Source organism: Carassius gibelio, chromosome A20 (genome assembly GCF_023724105.1).
Source record: "Carassius gibelio isolate Cgi1373 ecotype wild population from Czech Republic chromosome A20, carGib1.2-hapl.c, whole genome shotgun sequence".
NCBI classification, from domain to species: domain Eukaryota; kingdom Metazoa; phylum Chordata; class Actinopteri; order Cypriniformes; family Cyprinidae; genus Carassius; species Carassius gibelio.
The window spans coordinates 5813374-5832435 of record NC_068390.1 but is presented as its reverse complement, the minus strand read 5'-3'; the positions used below and the strand labels follow the sequence as shown (position 1 = coordinate 5832435).

The 19062-nt window shown below is 38.2% G+C and overlaps 1 protein-coding gene and 1 long non-coding RNA gene across 6 annotated transcripts in view; one reads left to right on the top strand and one right to left on the bottom strand.

Annotated features, from left to right (window-relative positions):
- The window catches only part of LOC127938360 (uncharacterized), a 172068-nt gene that overhangs the window by 110495 nt on the left and 42511 nt on the right, over nucleotides 1–19062 (top strand). The gene's annotated exons all lie outside the window — the stretch shown is intronic.
- LOC127938353 (pumilio homolog 2) overlaps nucleotides 1–19062 on the bottom strand; it is a 167821-nt gene that overhangs the window by 107917 nt on the left and 40842 nt on the right. For all 5 annotated transcript variants that reach the window (XM_052534927.1, XM_052534930.1, XM_052534929.1 and 2 more), the window contains exons 6-7: nucleotides 11408–11580; nucleotides 7807–8101 (exon numbers count right to left, since the gene is read on the bottom strand). In XM_052534927.1, the coding sequence (XP_052390887.1) occupies nucleotides 7807–8101; nucleotides 11408–11580 (468 nt within the window). The remainder of the gene's footprint in view (nucleotides 1–7806; nucleotides 8102–11407; nucleotides 11581–19062) is intronic.

The following is a 19062-nucleotide window of genomic DNA, read 5'->3' as shown; positions in this document are numbered from 1 at the left end:
AAAAGACTAACGGAGCATGATCAGAGATGGTTATTGAATCAATGTAGCAGCTGGTCGCTTTGTCAACATCTTTTAACATGCATATCTATTCTGGAGTAGCTACCATGTACTTTAGAGTAAAATGTGTAGTCTCGTTCTACTAAACCCATCTCCTCCATCATACTCCGCAGCACCCCCATTTTTCTTGGCATTGGACCAGACTCAAAAGGTTATCTAATTGCTGGTTCAACACGCAATTGAATTCTCTGATTCCTAAGGGATCCCATATATACGAATATTGTTGCGGCGCAGTCGGTTCTCCATATCGTCGCATTTACTTGTGAGATCAGCTTCCCTGCGCAACAAGTATCTTAGCACCCTTCCGTGTTTAACATGACGGTCTCCTGTGGCACTTACAGTATTGTTCAAAATAATAGCAGTACAATGTGACTAACCAGAATAATCAAGGTTTTTAGTATATTTTGTATTGCTACGTGGCAAACAAGTTACCAGTAGGTTCAGTAGATTGTCAGAAAACAAACAAGACCCAGCATTCATGATATGAAAGCTCGTAAGGCTGTGCAATTGGGCAATTAGTTGAAAGGGGTGTGTTCAAAAAAATAGCAGTGTCTACCTTTGACTGTACAAACTCAAAACTATTTTGTACAAACTTTTTTTTTTTTCTGGGATTTAGCAATCCTGTGAATCACTAAACTAATATTTAGTTGTATGACCACAGTTTTTTAAAACTGCTTGGTGGCATGGAGTCAACCAACTTGTGGCACCTCTCAGCTGTTATTCCACTCCATGATTCTTTAACAACATTCCACAATTCATTCACATTTCTTGGTTTTGCTTCAGAAACAGCATTTTTGATATCACCCCACAAGTTCTCAATTGGATTAAGGTCTGGAGATTGGGCTGGCCACTCCATAACATTAATTTTGTTGGTTTGGAACCAAGACTTTGCCCGTTTACTAGTGTGTTTTGGGTCATTGTCTTGTTGAAACAACCATTTCAAGGGCATGTCCTCTTCAGCATAGGGCAACATGACCTCTTCAAGTATTTTAACATATGCAAACTGATCCATGATCCCTGGTATGCGATAAATAGGCCCAACACCATAGTAGGAGAAACATGCCCATATCATGATGCTTGCACCTCCATGCTTCACTGTCTTCACTGTGTACTGTGGCTTGAATTCAGAGTTTGGGGGTCGTCTCACAAACTGCCTGTGGCCCTTGGACCCAAAAATAACAATTTTACTCTCATCAGTCCACAAAATGTTCCTCCATTTCTCTTTAGGCCAGTTGATGTGTTCTTTGGCAAATTGTAACCTCTTCTGCACATGCCTTTTTTTTAACAGAGGGACTTTGCGGGGGATTCTTGAAAATAGATTAGCTTCACACAGACGTCTTCTAACTGTCACAGTACTTACAGGTAACTCCAGACTGTCTTTGATCATCCTGGAGGTGATCATTGGCTGAGCCTTTGCCATTCTGGTTATTCTTCTATCCATTTTGATGGTTGTCTTCCGTTTTCTTCCACGTCTCTCTGGTTTTGCTCTCCATTTTAAGGCATTGGAGATCATTTTAGCTGAACAGCCTATCATTTTTTGCACCTCTTTATAGGTTTTCCCCTCTCTAATCAACTTTTTAATCAAAGTAAGCTGTTCTTCTGAACAGTGTCTTGAACGACCCATTTTCCTCAGCTTTCAAATGCATGTTCAACAAGTGTTGGCTTCATCCTTAAATAGGGGCCACCTGATTCACACCTGTTTCTTCACAAAATTGATGACCTCAGTGATTGAATGCCACACTGCTATTTTTTTGAACACACCCCTTAAACTAATTGCCCAATTGCACAGCCTTAAGAGCGTGCATATCATGAATGCTGGGTCTCATTTGTTTTCTGAGAATCTACTGAACCTACTGGTAACTTGTTTGCCACGTAGCAATAAAAAAATATACGAAAAACCTTGATTATTCTGGTTAGTCACATTGTACTGCTATTATTTTGAACAATACTGTACTCTGTTCTTGACTTCTGTCATTGTTTGTTCGAAGTCGCCCGTGCGTGTTGCTATCTCAGTCAACTTGGTCTCCATTCTGGTGAGAGAGGATTTTAAATCTCAAAATGAGTCTGTTTTCTTGTCGGAATTTTTGTAACTCTGCTAGCACATCGTTAGCCCCCGTGCTAGCCATGTTGTTAGCATCCCCACTGGTTTTCAGTGGAGTAGCTTCAGCTATCATTAGCTATTTGGTCTTCCCTCGTACATTTTACTCCCTTTTCCTACTTCTTTCTTGCTCTGGTTTTGGATCGGCATGTCCGCTAGGCTTTTGTCTTCCATGTATTCTTGTATTCATTTATCAATAAACTATCAATGGCTATTTTTAATGGGTCTGTCGGAGCTACGGAGCCTACCTACAGTTCTCGGCCATGACGTAAGCAGAAGTCCCGATATTGAACCTTTTCACAATATTCTAATATTCTGAGATACTGAATTTGGGATTTTCCTTAGTTGTCAGTTATAATCATCAAAATTAAAAGAAATAAACATTTGAATTATATCAGTGTGTAATAAATGAATTTCCTTTTTTTTTTAATGGAATTAGTGAAAAACTTTTTGATGATATTCTAATTATATGACCAGGACCTGTATATGGTTGTTACTATTCAAATGAAATCAGTATAAAAATAGCTACATTTTTCCCCTGCAGAGGAAACACAGAAGCTGCATCGAAAGTGCCATTTAGATGTATTTACTCAGACTGTTTAATGTTACGTAAATTCATTTTTCATTGCAAATGCATAATGTTATTAGATTAATGTTTTACTTTGAGATACAAATAAAATGTTTGAAAAATGCATGTTGCAAAACTGTTGTTTGTTGTTCAGAGATACGCAATTGTTCTCCTGTAGCTTTGCTTAGAACTAGATTTGTTAGCAAAACGGAGCAAAAACGATCAATAATGTATCTAAAATGCAAGTCATTCAATATTACTTGTTTATTATTGAACTTAAGTTGTATAAAATCAATAGACAAGAGCGGAACTCCTTATATGAGCATCTCTCCCAGAAAAATAAAAGACCCCATTCATGTCAGTACAACTGCATCAAATTTCTGTCTTTTGTTGGAAATCAGCACATAAGTGAATATACCGTATTTTCCAGACTATAAGTCGCACTTTTTTTTCATAGTTTGGCTGGTCCTGCGACTTATAGTCAGGTGCAACTTATTTATAAAAAATTTATTTGAAATGAACCTAGAGAAATGAACCAAGAGAAAACATTACCGTCTACAGCCGCGAGAGGGCTCTCTATGCTGCTCAGTGCTCCTGTAGCCTATACTAAGCTGGATAGAGCGCCCTCTCGCGGCTGTAGACGGTAATGTTTTCTCTTGGTTCTTGGATCTAAATAAATGCGACATAGTCCAGTGCGACTTATGTTTTTTTCCTCACCATGATGTATTTTTGGACTGATGCGACTTATACTCAGGCAGTGTTGAGTACTCGAGACTCGGACTTGGACTCGGTCTCGAGACCGTATTTTAACGGTCTCGGTCTTGTCATGGACTCGTGTGCATTTTGACTCGGTATTGACTCGGACTCGAACATATTAGGAATCGGACTTATGCCCGAGTCCACTCGAGTCCCAATCAAAATATTTCATGATTATTACTGTATGTTAATGTTTCTTTAAATTGATTGATACATCCAATGACTGGTGATTTTCTTGTGACGTGAGACGTTAGGCCAGCGACACACTGGATGCATGGCGCAAGCGTCTCAGCTGCGTGGCGTGTCTGTTTTTAATTCGGCTCCCATGTTAACAGGTTAGAGCTTGCAGACTGCCTGCGTGAGACGCGCATCCCAGGCGCAGCTCGAGCCGCGCGGAAAACGCGTGCATGCTAGAAATAGAACCGACGCCTATTTTCATGCGAACACGCGCGTGTTGGAAGCGTTTCCAGGCAAAATAAACTAGGAAAATATGTTTATATGTCACTTGTGTCATTATGTACACAAATACATATTAATTCATGACATTTTGATATTTGAAAGTCTATAGGTTGGCATAAATTCAGATATAAATGTAATTAAAAAAAATAAAAATAATTATCGATTTTCAAATATTGCACCTGTCAAACATACTCTGTTTTGCAAGAGCCTGGTTTTTCGGCGGCCTCTCTCTATGTCACCTATAGCAGAAGCAGCGCGCTAGCGCAGCATCAGACACGCTTCTGGTGTGTAAAGACACAGAAAACGCAAAGCAGCCACCACGCTTCTAGCACGCAGCAGAGACGCCACGCAGCCAGTGTGCACGCTGCCATCCGCCTGTAGTGATCCCACTTTCCAGAAAGCCACATTGCTACATTATTTCTCTCAACTGTGTTATTTTTACAAAGTAGGACAAAATGGTCACAGAAAAAAAAAAAATATATTGTTTAATTAAATTATATAATGAATACAGACACAGACTGACTGTCTCAACACTAAACATCTCCCCCCCCCAAAAAATGTCTGACAGAAGGCATTGAACTTATATGGCATTTCAACCAGCTTTCTTCCCCTTGCACATACACACTTTTGCATGAAATTTTCCTGGACAGTCAGTCGGCTCTTGTGTGTATGCCCTCCGTAACTAAAAAAAACTTTGACTAGTGTGTATTTTACCCTGCATTAAAACCCACCATCCTGTGAAATTAGCATTAGATTATCCATTACTGTTACAGAAAGTGATGAAATGGTAACTTTTGTCAGTCCCCGCTTCCTCTGCACCAATAGAGAGAGTTTTTAGTCTGGGTGGATTGATCATGAGACCACATCGTGCTTGGTTGGGTAGCAGGATGGTCTCCTCACTTATTTTTTTGAAAGTAATTATGCCCATCTTTAATCTTCACAACATCTAAAGTGCACATAATCCAAGACATTTTCAGGATATTAGCAGTCATTAGTTAAGCTTCAGGGTTAAAAGTTATGTAAAAGCTGTTACAGTTGAACATTTACAGGTATAGTGGTACAGTAATGTTACTTGTACTAGAAGTGTTATGTGGAATTACAATATAGAATCGTACAGTAATGTTACTAGTACTAGAAAGGTTATATGGATGTGTATAGTGGTACAACGATGTTATGTGAAAATGAGCACTTAATATTGACAAGTAACAATTCATAATTCTAATAAAATTACCTTTACACCACATACTATGTGGCCCTTTTACCCTTTATTGTTTCCATCATACATTTTACATACTCTTGAAGATTTCTTTAGGTCTTGTCTCAGACCCAATCTCTCTGGTCTCGGTCTTGACTCGGACTCGACCCTTTCTGAACTCGGTCTTGACTCGGACTCGACCCTTTCTGAACTCGGTCTTGACTCGGACTCGACCATCTCAGGACTCGATCTGGACTCGGACTCGAATGAGCCGGTCTCGACTACAACACTGTACTCAGGAGCAACTTATAGTCCGAAAAATACGGTATGTTAAATGGAAACAACACGTATTATAGCTCTGCCCACAGCACACCTCCAGGAGCTTGACTTTTTCCGGAAAGAATCGGATAGATGTAATTTACTTTTATAAATATGATAAAACTGAGACATTTTGGATAAATGAAGGATGCAGTACTACTCCATAGGTACTCAAGATTAACATGAGATTAGGTGAAACTGTATGTTATGTACCCTTTAACCAGGGAACTACACTGCGACCAAAATGGTCACATATGCGACCTTTTGAAATGCCATTGCGACCCACATTTTTTTGGGGTCACAAATGTATCACTGATTATTTTTGTACCTACTTATGTGTTATGCTATGATTTAATTTGGGCATTTATTAAAACAGAAATGTGTATTTTAAGAATACATTTTATAACGTGCTCCGAGCATTCAACACATCAAGTTGGCTTCAGCCCTGTGATGCGGGAAAGCTGAACTGAGCAGCTGGTTACTCGCGCTGTGTTCGGTGTGCACGAGAGAGCCACATCTCACGAACAGCAACACTGAACCAAGCTCTCCTTCAGGATGTTCACGTCCTCCTGAACCTGAACGAATAAATACCAATCGCAGTTTAAATAAACAGAAAAAAGCGAAAGAGCTCACTTCAGCACCTCGGTGTTCTGGTGTTCAGGGAGCAAGCAAAGACGCGTCTTCTTGCTTTTGTACCGACAACAAATACATACAAAATGTGTCAAAATACCCATCTTGGAAAGTGTGTTCGAAAAAGTATGTGGTTATGTCTTAAGTGAAAGTAAAGAGTTGCAAAGAAATCGGATGTGTAACATTATAATGGATGCGTTTGTCTCTTAAAGTGACCGCGCCTAATTTACTAGCTCTGCTGTCAGTGGCTTTAATGTATGAAAATGAAAGAAAATCACTCGCTGCTCTTGATTGAATTACTTTGTAGTTTTAACAAGAATTTATCCAAAGTCAATCCAAAAATCAGATAGAATTGTTTTACTAGTGGGTGCAGGCCACTAGTTAATTTATGTAAGTGAGTATGGCAAAATAGTGATCTAAGAAATATTATACCCAAAAATTCTTCATACTGTAGGCTACCAGTGAAATTGATTTAAAAAAAAAATAGGGACCTGACTATGTTTTGCTTAAGTGTTTCTTTCTGTAATTGCTTATGCTACCTTTTCACACCACAGACTGAACCAAATTAAGCATTGCTTGCTTGGTAACTGTTCAACAAAGTATTGATAGTTGTGTAAATATTGTCATACTGACAGTTGTCTGAAGTTTTGGTTGATTCCATTACATATTTTTTTATCAAAGTTATCCGACATTTTCAAGACTAATTTGTTCTGAGTTATTTTCATTTTATTACCAATTTCTAAACTACAGCAAATAAACTGTGATAATGTGAGAAATGTTGAAGGTGTCTGAATACATTTTGGTTTGTGTATTTTATTTTACAGTGAATACTATGCAGTGCTATTTTAAAAACAAACTTAATAAAATGTAAACATTATGTAAATAGCACAAATAAATAAACACAATGAACATAGAACATAGTGTTCCTGTGGCTCAACTGGTAGAGCGTTGCGTTAGCAAGCAAGCTAGCGCAAGGTTGGGGGTTCGATTCCCCGGGAACACATGATAGGTAAAAATTGATAGCCTGAATGCACTGTAAGTCGCTTTGGATAAAAGCGTCTGCTAAATGCATAAATTGAATTAAATTAAATTAATTAAATTAAAGTACATACAGTACAAATTAAACTATTTTAAACAGGGCCCACTGTACAACCTGCACCAGGGCCCCTCTAACCCCAGCTACAAGACGGAGCAATGCACTGTGTGTACTGTAAGAAATAGAACAAGGCCTGTGGTTTAAAAGATGGTAAGTAAAACAAAAAGCACATCTGTATGCAATACAGTTTCATTATTTTTCATTATTATCCAGTAATTACTATAAATAATTTGTGCGACCAAATTATGTTTTGCGCTAGTAACTGAAAAAGTTAGTAGCACAAGTGCCACCAGTGGAAAAAGTTAGTGTAGTTCCCTGCCTTTAACAGATTAGAGTAGGGCTAATAAATTATCTTCATTTTAGGGAGGTAAACAGCAAAAAGTGTGCTTGTCCATAGATGGCCGCAGGCTGCAACTTGGTCCTTGGTTTCACTCTCTTCCGCCAGTCTAATTAAATCACTTCAATAAATAATAAAAAAAGTCCCATCCACACATTACTACAGCTTTACATTCCGTTTCACTAAGAAATGTCACTTTAAAGAAGTAAAATGCAATGCATATGGCATTTCATGTTGTCAAAAAACAAAGTAACTGTAAATGTAATAATTAAGTGCAGAAGAGCAGTTATACCTGCTGTTGGGAGTTGTAGTCAAACAGGCCGACTGGAGTACCAGATGAGTCCACCTGGATCTGGTTCCCAGCATATTCAAATTGGAGTGACTCCATGCCCCCCTGGTGCTCCATGCTGCCCATGCTCTGGGCTTCCTGGCTCTGGAAGTCCTCAGTGGGAGGTTTGTTTGTGACAGGGTTAGGTGGCTGCAGAGCATGCGGGTGGTGCTGTGCCATCATTTCCAACCCGGCCTGACCGGGCCCCAACCGTTCTACTGCCTCTGTGGGGGACGCCTGGCGACTACCTGGGGTAGGACTATAGAAAATAAAGTTTTAATCAAAGTGTGGATACTGACAAATGTTGTAGTTTCACTAATTTTTAAAGACCAATACATTTATTTTAATTAAAAAAATGTATGATTTAGCAACATTAAGTGAATCCACAAAGGTATATTGTCAGCTTCAGAAAGCCAAAAAAAAAAAAAAAAATTGGGTTGAAAGCCGAAATTTTCCCAAACTGGCAACATTAGGTTTTGGGACGCGATCAAGCGCCTCCCATCATTTCAGCCGGCCTATTCAAAACAAACGAAGCACCATAAAGCCAGGGCTCCAGACTAACTTTTTACACTAGGAGCACAGTGGCCCCCAACTGAAAATTTTAGGGGCACAACCAGAAAATTTAGGGGCGCACACCGTAAATCAACATGCTAACCAAATCTACTAATTTCCACTGTATTACTAATAAATACTTTAATAATAGATGCAGAAATTACAATGTGCCGTTTCAAATTCAGTGTCACATTTTATTCTGCACTTTTGAAGATGCAACATGGTAAACTGACAGCACCATCGCTGTCATGACAGTACAAATAGTAAACAAAATTCCATACACTCAGAATAAAAAATGTGCATAGTAAAAAAGTTTGTGTGCATGCTTTATCGTTGTTGTATGTTTCGTTAAGTTTTAAGCCATTCTTCCTTTGAAGGTCGAGCTGGCTTTTGTATTTGGTGAAAAGTAGTTCTAATAATTATAGTACCTCAGCCATCTGAATTCTTACAGCCAGTCTTCTCGAAAATGGTGAGTGTGGACCAGGGCCGGCCCTGACCAATTTGCAACATTTTACCTGGCGCCTCATGCATATATATATATATATATATATATATATATATATATATATATATATATATATATATACACACACACACACACACACACACACACACACATTACAGCAGAACTGTTTCCAACACTCATAATAAATCATCATATTAGAATGATTTCTAAAGGATCATGTGAAAGATTGGATGTCACATGTGACACTGAAGAATGGAGTAATGATGCTGAAAATTCAGCTTTGCATCACAGAAATAAATGATAATTTAAAGTATAATAAATTGAAAACAAATTATTTTAAGTTGTAATAATATAACACAATATTACATTTTTTCTGTATTTTTGATCAAATAAATGCAGGCTTGATGAGCAGAAGAAACTTCTTTCAAAAACATTAAAAATAGTAATGTTTCCAAACTTTTGGCCTGTACTGTATCCCCCCAAAACTGCACAACTGTAGAGTAAAAAAAACAAAAAAAAAAAAACAAAAAGTGATAATAAAAAATGCGTCTTAAAACTGATTGTACAAAATCACAGTCTGGGGACTCAGATCTCAGAACAACTGCTAACATTAAGTTTAAGGTAAAAATAACTGCCATGAAATTATAGTATCTTCTTACTCCTATGCAATAAATTGCTATTTCACTACATCTCTTTACCTCTGTCTTTATCCTCTTCTCTTCTTTTTGGCACTGTATCTATCGCAGACTATGCTCATTTATAATGTGTCATGTAAATTCGGCCTTCCGTCACAATCAGGAAACTTTCACCGTGTCTAGAACTGGCGCGAGCTGCCAGGCCCGTTTCTACGAGCTGTGTGTTAACAAAAGCAGTGCTGTATACATTGGATGCGGCGTCGGGCACGCTACACAACAAATTACCAACAACTGATTGTGCGCGCACTCTGTTTCTGACACACTTCAAGCACTCGATGGGCGGGGGAAGATTGAAGAGCCGGATTTTATTTTTTTTTTGCTTTATTTGGAAGTGTTTTGAATTAATGGTTTTTAAATAGTAGCCTATTATAAAAAAAAATATGTAAAAAAAAAAAAAAAAAAATCACTCGTTCACTCATTCTGGCGCCCCTATGGATGAGTGGCGCCCTTAGCATTTGCCTATACCACGGGCCGGCCCTGGTGCGGACTTTTTTAGCCACACCAACCTCTGACTCTGAATCATCATCTGACGGTGACACTAGGCTCTGGCACTGGTACACTAGCCGCAGGTCGGAAGAACGAATCAATAGTTCGCTTGCTCATAGCTCAGACGCACGCACATATCAGGTTGTGATGATATTTGTCTCGGTTTCCTTCCCACAGATGTTTACGCCCGCTCAATTATCTCTAGGCCCCTCCCCCTCCACACATTTTAGCCACTTACAGTGGCCATTCCCTATTCTTCTCACACGCATTTGCCGCCTCACAGACAGGCATCACTCAATGAGACGCGAGTGTGTGCAAGTGTGTGTGTGTGTTTGCGTGCGTGCGTGTGCAAATCTACTGGTCGCACATGTGCGACTGGATGTAAAATTCAGTCGCACACTCTCAAAATTTGGTCGCAAAATGCGACCATTTGGTCGCAGTCTGGAGCCCTGAAAGCTCACGAAAAATTACAGTCATAACCATATTGTATCATTAATTTATTTAACATTGAATGCACAGTGACAAATTGAAAATCAAGGCCACAGCATCATTTAAAAAAAAAAAAGAAAAAAAAAAAAAAAAAAAAAAAAAGAACACTGCGGTTGCTATCTTTCCTCTGTTAGCTTGTCAATAGCACGGTATTACAATATTGTGGTTATTGCGACAGCCCTACTACTACTACTACTACTACTACTACTACTACTATTATTATTATTATTATTATTATTCTACAACTAATAATAAACCGAAACACTAAGATCATATATGAGCTGCTGAGTTAATAAATATTAAACTTTGTCTGCGTTTGCTCAAACGGATTCAAAACATTGAAGTTAACAGGTGATGAGACTGCAGTTTGCACATTAGTTACACCTACTACCAAAGAATCCAGAAGTGGCTTCTGCTTGTTCTTAAAAGGCAGAATAAATCCAAATGAACTTTTTTGACAGGAAAACAAACAAAGAAAATTATTTACATGTAGTGCATCAATTCAACGTGGTAAGTAAAACTGTCTTGCTCTCCCTCTCTTTACATGCGTGAGAGAAACACTGAGTGCTCTCAGCCAAGCAACATCCATGAATTAAAATCGTGTGCCATAAAGATGAAGAGAGAAACTCAAGCGCAAAGTGTTTAAAATGAGTGAAGACAAGTGAATTATCTGTGTCAAACTTATGCTTAGCCTCTGACTCAAACACTGGCGAGTGAAATCTGACAATTCATTAGACAATATCTAGCCTAGCATGGAAATTCAGTTGCATAAGCGAGTTATTTACTTGCATTGTAGAGGGTTGTTTAAATAATTTTTAAAAGAAAATGTACATTTTTATGTTAATACTGTTACAAGTTGGCAAAAGAACCATCATACTTGAAGTCTTTACAGTCGCGATCCATCCCATTCAGCAATCCTCTGGAATTTGATTTTGAGGCATCCCCTTCATCTCCGACTTTCATCTCAGGATTTTTGTCTTCTTCAAATGGAGAAGCCTTTTCTTTTGAATCACCTTTCTCCCTGCCATCTAGATCTGCCTCTGCTCCACCCTAGAATCACCACAAATCAAAGTTAAACAAAGCCATCCCTGAGGCCAAATTACTTAAGGTTGTGTATCAATTACCTCAATCCAGACAAATCTAGACCCCGCTTTGCATAATACTGAATTACTCAAATATTCATCAATGGCATTTAATAGTTTGGCTTTCATGTATGCATTTTTTCTAAATCTAAATTTACTTTAAAATTTGGTTAATTTGACAGAATTAAACCATTTTCAATCGATTCTATTCTTGACAGATCTTTTTTTCATAATTTTGGAAAAAGAATTGTTAATTGATTGATATTGAGAGGAGTCTCTGTAGTCATTCAATTTGACTCACTTGTTGATAAATAAATTTGGGAACTTGACAGGTGAATTATAGTTTGATCACTTTTTTCAGTTGTTTAAAAGCTTTAGACAATTATGAAAGTGTGAAAAAAAAAATTCATTTTCCAGCAAAAGATGATATATTTTATACTATTTTTCTTATATTTAAAGGGGTCATATGACACTGCTAAAAATAAATGTTTGCTGTAATGCAATGCATTTATGTTGTTAAAGGTTCAAAAAACATTATAAATCCTAAAGGACCAATAATAATGAAAATCTATGGGTGCCGTTTCTGACTGCTCTTTTTTTTGGAGTGTGTGTGTGTGTAAAAAAATAAATAATTCTGTCCACTGCCTAGAAACCGAGGCTGTCCCACTCACCCGCGGTGGGACCAGTTACTCATTTCTATGGGGTAAAAATTATGTTTTTTGATATAAGTTTTTAAAATAAATCAATAATTAAACACTGCATGTATTCACTAGTGCTCCAACCCTAATCAAACACACCTGAACAACAACAGGTAGCAGAGTTTTTATCAAGGTTGGAGAGTCTGCAGGACTGTGACTCTCTAGGATCAACACTAGCCACTTTCAGCACTAGAGCTTCTTTCATTGCTTTTTTTTGTTTTCATTTCATTAACTCTCTGAGGTCTAAGGGTATTTGGGGGGCCTGGAGAAGTTTTGTCATGCCCTGACATTTGTGCTTTCAGTTTCTTATAAACATCTAAATAGCTAGTCAAATCTCACTGTAATCAGCACAAACTGGACTATAATAATATGCGAGCAGCATGTATGTACATGATTGTGTTTGAGAAAAAAAAAAGTTATGCATGGTTAGTGAAAAACTAAAAAAATGCTAAAATCACTTGAAAAAGGCAATAAAACACATATAGAACATTGATTCCCGGAACTTTTGAGAACTGGAGCTTGTAGCCTAGAATTTTTCTTTGTAAATTATGTGAAAATCATCTTGTTTACTCACTTACAGAAAACAATATATTGATTCAAATGTTCTAAGACACTTTTTGTTGGTAAAAGTCATATGGCAGTAGGCATCAACTATCATGAATCTCATTGTGATTTAAACCTGAGAAGACAAAGGCCCGCATAATGAGCCTTTCAGTCAGGATTGTGACAGAGGGGAAGAGTTACAAGAAAGAATGTGAGGAAAAAATAAATGTATATCATTTTGTTTGTAGATTATTTAGAATATATTTAATTATCCCACAACAATTTAATATCCACTTGCGAGTACAGTTAAACAGTTTATTAGGAACAATCAAAACTGACTTTCAAAGCTGAATTTTTTGCATCATTACTCACACAATCCTTCAGAAATCTTTTTAACAATCTGATTTTCTACAACAACAACAACAATGAAAAAACACTATTATTATCATTATTATTAATGTTGAAATGAGCAGAGAATATTTTTTCAGTTTTTTGGGGGGGGTGAAAGAACAGCATTGTTTGTTACATTTGTTACATTTACAATTACTTGTTACATTTATATTGTTTACATTAAACTTTTGAATGGTAGTGTAGCGTAGGTGGAAAAGCTAAATGGGCATTACCGCTGCATGTAACGCCACAGCGGTGGCGCAAAGGGAAGGATTGTGAAATGAATGTAATTGTAAAATGAGATAAAAGGAAGTAAAACAACAATAACATTGTTATTGCATTGTAATATCTTAAAAAAATATTGAAACATTTACAGTGAGTTAATTTCAAAACGTAGGATAACCAAATGCCCCGTTTCCACCGCAGGAACTTTACCCAGGAACTAGGGACTTTGGCCTGGTACTCGGTGTGTTTCCACCACAGGAACCAGGAACTAAAAGTTCAGGGTAAAAAAATGCCCCTCAGAAAGTCCCTGCTGGCGAGGTGGTACTTTTTCAAAGTTCCGGAACTTTCGGGGGCGGGACTTGGGCGCCAAACATGCCGATTGGTTGAGTTCTCACAGCATTGGTTGAGTTCAACCACCATTTATTCGGATCAACATTTTCAAAATATTACTGCTATTGTGTTATGAAATGTAATTTTGGAAATATTTCAGGAGAGAATGTAGTTGTTTAAAACTCAAATCTGAGGTTTATTTATAAAGACAGCGCCTATTTAAAAATGTGTTTCGCCGATCTCAGAGACGGTCAGCTCCACGAGATCAGCGGGAGCTCAGTGATCATCTATCCCCCGAGAAGCAGCCTCACCTCGGCTAGACCTTCTGATATGTGCCGCTGGCTCTGATGTCTCTTTATTGGTTAAACATAAAATATAATTCAGCTGCGGGGTAAATATTCACCTCACGCGCTCTGGAGCAGATCAGCCTCCTGCGATGCTCAGCTGTGGACGATTTAAAAATGTTTGATATAAAAGGTTGCTGTCCCATTTTATAGTTGTTCATTTAAATAAAAATCTAATTATATTGTTAGTTCTAATTATATTGTTCATTTAGTTAATTTAGGCTATTTAACATGCACCGTGACATTTTATCCTTTTTAATTCATAAACTCCTTGAGATTTTAAAGTTAGTTTAATAGTATTTAAATTCAAGTTAAAAAATAGGTTTTAACTGCTTAAATTATTTCTTTATGAAATAGTAATGTGTTTATTCTTTAAGAAAATAGGGAAAAAATAATGCACAATCCAAATATTTGTTTTGCATCACCTATTTATGTAGGCTACAATTATTCAAAAATAAATAAATAAATGTAATAAAAAAATGCCATCAGCCTGAGTAAATTTGAATTTTGTAGAATTGTGTAAATTATAGAATCGTGACTTTAAAGATTATTGATTTAGGAGGTGAAAATACTGTGGCATTACAAATTGCATTGGATTTTAGAGCATAACTGAAGGTTTATGAAACGTTAGCCAATAAAGCATTTTTTTTTTTAAACAATAGAACTTAAAGTTGAGAGCTAAAATATCATTTCAACTATACAGCATGTGGATAAATAAAATGCATACTTTTCATAACATTTCATTATTTATAAAATGCATAATGTTTCTGGTGTTTGGATTTGTACTTGAATATGATGAGCTCCAAGTTTAAGAATAGCATTAAACTAATTTTTTTCTCTCTCTCTCTCTCTCTTTTCTCGATTTAAATCTCTTTAACAGCATTAGCTCGATGAAATGTCTTTCTTCAGTTAGAATGATATTTTCCTGCCTTGCTAAATGTTGGTCTCATGGTCAATAAGTTGTATTTGCCTCAATCTGATTCAGTAAAGTCAAACCGCAGATGGGTAAGCTGCTCAGTTAGCGGAGTCCCGCGCTGTGAGGCGGAAGCAGAAGATTCCGCTTAGTCTTAAAGTCTTCCTCAAACACCCACGATCACAAATAACAATGACTTTCGAAAATAATGATTAATTATTAATTAATAATTTGTTATTATAATTATAGTCTTGTGAAAATAATATGGGCTGCGAGAAAATAATGAATACAAAGAGTAGTGCTGCTGAGGGCAGGCATGTTTCAGCTCAGCAACACACCGTTTTTGGGGGTAGTTATGTATAGCTTGTGGGGGTCGAGATAAAGGTGTGAATCTATTGCTCTGTCATATGGACAGTGTCTTAAACTTGCTGAACGGGTTTGGGCTGCCGTTTTGGTTATAGGCTAAAAAATGGCCTGCCCCCACATAAGATTTTTCTAGTTCTAGCCATTTGTTCTTTTCAACTTATCAGAGGTTTATATTAAATTTACATAATCAAGTCTTAATATATTCCGTGCTCAAGCACATGCATTAAGTTTGCCACAAAGCACATGCAGAAGTAGCCTAATAATTGTGAAAAGTGAGACATTTTAATTAAACAAATGTTTTCTTGTCAGCTGCAAGATGAAATTCACAGTGCTGGCTCTCTCCGACGAGAGAAATGCAACATTCACAGATCGTTTAATGTTGAATATTAATGCGCCCTGTCATTAATGCACATTAATAATTTTTGAAAACACTTGAATATGAATTCACATTTTGTATATGCATTACAACGTAAACGATTATGCAATTATCCAAAATAAAACCAAACAAGATTTGTAATGAAGATAAAACAAATAATTAACGCTGCATACCTACCATCAGTGCAGTGCGAATCTTGCACATATTTTACACACCTGCATTTAAATGCAGCTGCATTTTTTTTTTTTATTATTAAATTATATGAAAGCAAGTAGGGCTGTGTGATAAATCGATTTTATCGCTTAACTCGAATTTTTAATTTACATCGGTTTGTTTGACTGAAAATAGGTTTTCTTTTTAACATCCACCGACGCAACACTCAGGCTCCCTAGTTCCAAGTGGCTCAACCCTCCCCGCGGGTCTGAGACAGAGGAGAAGAAGATGAGCGGAGCGGTGTGATTCTGACTGGAGTGAGGAGAGGATATTAAGAATCTGAGCATCATGAGCATCACTCGCTCCAAGAGCCTCCTCCATCACGAGTACACTTCATGCCAACAGCCCGTAATATAACTGCATATTCAGCAAGAATTAAGTTAAACATTTAGCTATGGCTTGATCAGGTTATAATGACTACAAGAGTCGAGCGGGATGTTAAAGGCTAAGGAATTTGTCTGTTTCTTTTACTGATTATTTTCGGGTTAACCAGCACCCCCCATTATGGGACTCACAGTTGAATTGCTCTACCTAATTTATAATTGAAACAGTTTCCTACTACAGTGTGTAACCAACAGAATTTTGGTGTCTTTGGAAAGACGACCCTTTGGGCTTTTATCAACCAGATTTGATAATGCTCAAAAATATTAAAAGTTATAGACACTGAAGTGCCTTGAATTTTTTTTTTTACACCACAATTTTAATTGATATAAAAACACATTAAATGAGTCCTGGAGCAATCTAGAAAAGTAATGGGTTGAAAGTAGAGGTCGACCGATATATCGGTCGGCAGATATATCGGGCCGATATTTGACAATTTTTTATATATCGGCATCGGCTGATATCAGTGTTTAGTAGCGCCGATTTAAAGTCATGCACGTCGGCGGGCAGCCCCATGTTATTGGTGCGGTGGAAAGTGCTGCAGCCGCTGCATATGAAGTACCCCAAGCCAAAACTTTTGGAAGATTCAACAACAGTCCTGGGAGATAAAGGTAGTCAGAGAATTTCACTCTGTAAATGGGGTGGAGAAGTTGGCAGCTCTTACAAACACTGCAGCGTGATTGAGGGCTCCATTACTCCGCCCCGCTCACAGACAGCACCGTGCTCGGAGAGACCGCTGTCCTGGAGCTGCCCAGATCGGTGAATGACATTTGTTAAGAAGCATGGTTTGATGCAGACAATAACCAGGTTTCCATCCAACTCATTTGTATTAAGGGATGTCAATATTCGATAATTTCCATGATCGATTGTCGTTTAAATTAACAATCAATTAATAACCTTAAAGGGGGGGGTGAAATGCTATTTCATGCATACTGAGTTTTTTACACTGTTAAAGAGTTGGATTCCCATGCTAAACATGGACAAAGTTTCAAAAATTAAGTTGTACATTTGAAGGAGTATTTCTGTTCCAAAAATACTACTTCCGGTTTGTCACAAGTTTCGGAAAGTTTTTTTCGAGTATGGCTCTGTGTGACGTTAGATGGAGCAGAATTTCCTTATATGAGTCCTGAGGGCACGTCTGCCAGAAGAGCGCGCGCTCCCGTATAGCACAGCACTGAGAGCACAACAGACTTCACTGATCAGAGCGAGAGCGTCGCGAAATGTCACAAAAGGAATGTGTTTTTTGGTTGCCAGGGCAAGACAACCCTAAACAGATTACCAAAAGAGAAACAGCATTAAGAAGTGAAGTGAAGTGAAGTGACATTCAGCCAAGTATGGTGACCCATACTCAGAATTTGTGCTCTGCATTTAACCCATCCGAAATGCACACACACAGAGCAGTGAACACACACACACACACACACACACTGTGAGCACACACCCGGAGCAGTGGGCAGCCATTTATGCCCGGGGAGCAGTTGGGGTTCGATGCCTTGCTCAAGGGCACCTAAGTCGTGGTATTGAAGGTGGAGAGAGAGCTGTACATGCACTATCCCCACCCACAATTCCGTCCGGCCCGAGACCAGAACTCACAACCCTTCGAGTCCAACCCTCTAACCATTAGGCCACGACTTCCCCCGGGACCAGTGGGTGGAGTTTATTTTTACAGAGCATCAACGGAGTTGTGCAAGTGTTTGTGTTTGTTCCCCTGCATTTCGAAGATTCGGATTTGCACATCGTTTATTTCTTAAGGATAATGCAGTCCCAACGAAAAAGGGTCACGATCAGGGTTCTAAATTAACACCCGCCAACCCGCCAAATGCGGGTTAAAATTCATTTTGGCGGGTGTTAATTAAAACTTACTAGCCAGTTTGGCTGGTGATGCATGACATGAGGCTCTGTTCTCGGTCATTTATCGCCCTGGCAGCACTTCCTACATTTCCCACGAACACTGTGCTGTAATGCTACGTGATGACGTTTCATATGCCCATTGGCTGCACGCAGTTTGCAGTGAAACCAGCGCGAAAAAACATGGAAACAAATAGCGTCCATCAGAAAACACAAGGAAGAAGAACGAATGGAGCCAGAGCAGGGAGCATAGACTGAAAGAGGAGGGAGTTAGCTATTAAAGAAAAAAATTAAGATTAAACTAAATGTGGCGGTGGTTGGGACAGATTTCTGGGGGCGAAAAGAGGAACGAGGCAGGGGATGAGGATATTACGGAGAGCCCCGCACGTCACCTGTAGGAGAAAAAAAATAAATCCGTGATGACGGTTTTGCAATCCGTCCCCTCAGTTTATAAACCGTACTCACAAATTCATAAACTGTTCCCTCGGTTTAACAAATTGTACCCACGGATTAACAAACCGTGCCCACGAATTCCCAATCCGTGCGCTCAGATTTTGTAAACCGTACCCTCGGTTTTTGAATCTGTACCCACAAATTCATAATCCGTGCGCACACTTTCACAATCCGTTCCCTCGGATTTGTATTTGTAAACTGACACGCATTTGTAGCTCCGCCCCCACCGGCAGATTCATTTCTGTTTATTAAACATTATTTTTGAGTGCACGATCAGCATTCACAAATAGTCTTCTTTTTAGCGTTTATTTTAATAGTGATTATTACATTAATCACCAATAGGATAAGACACAGCCGCCTGTGTTTTATG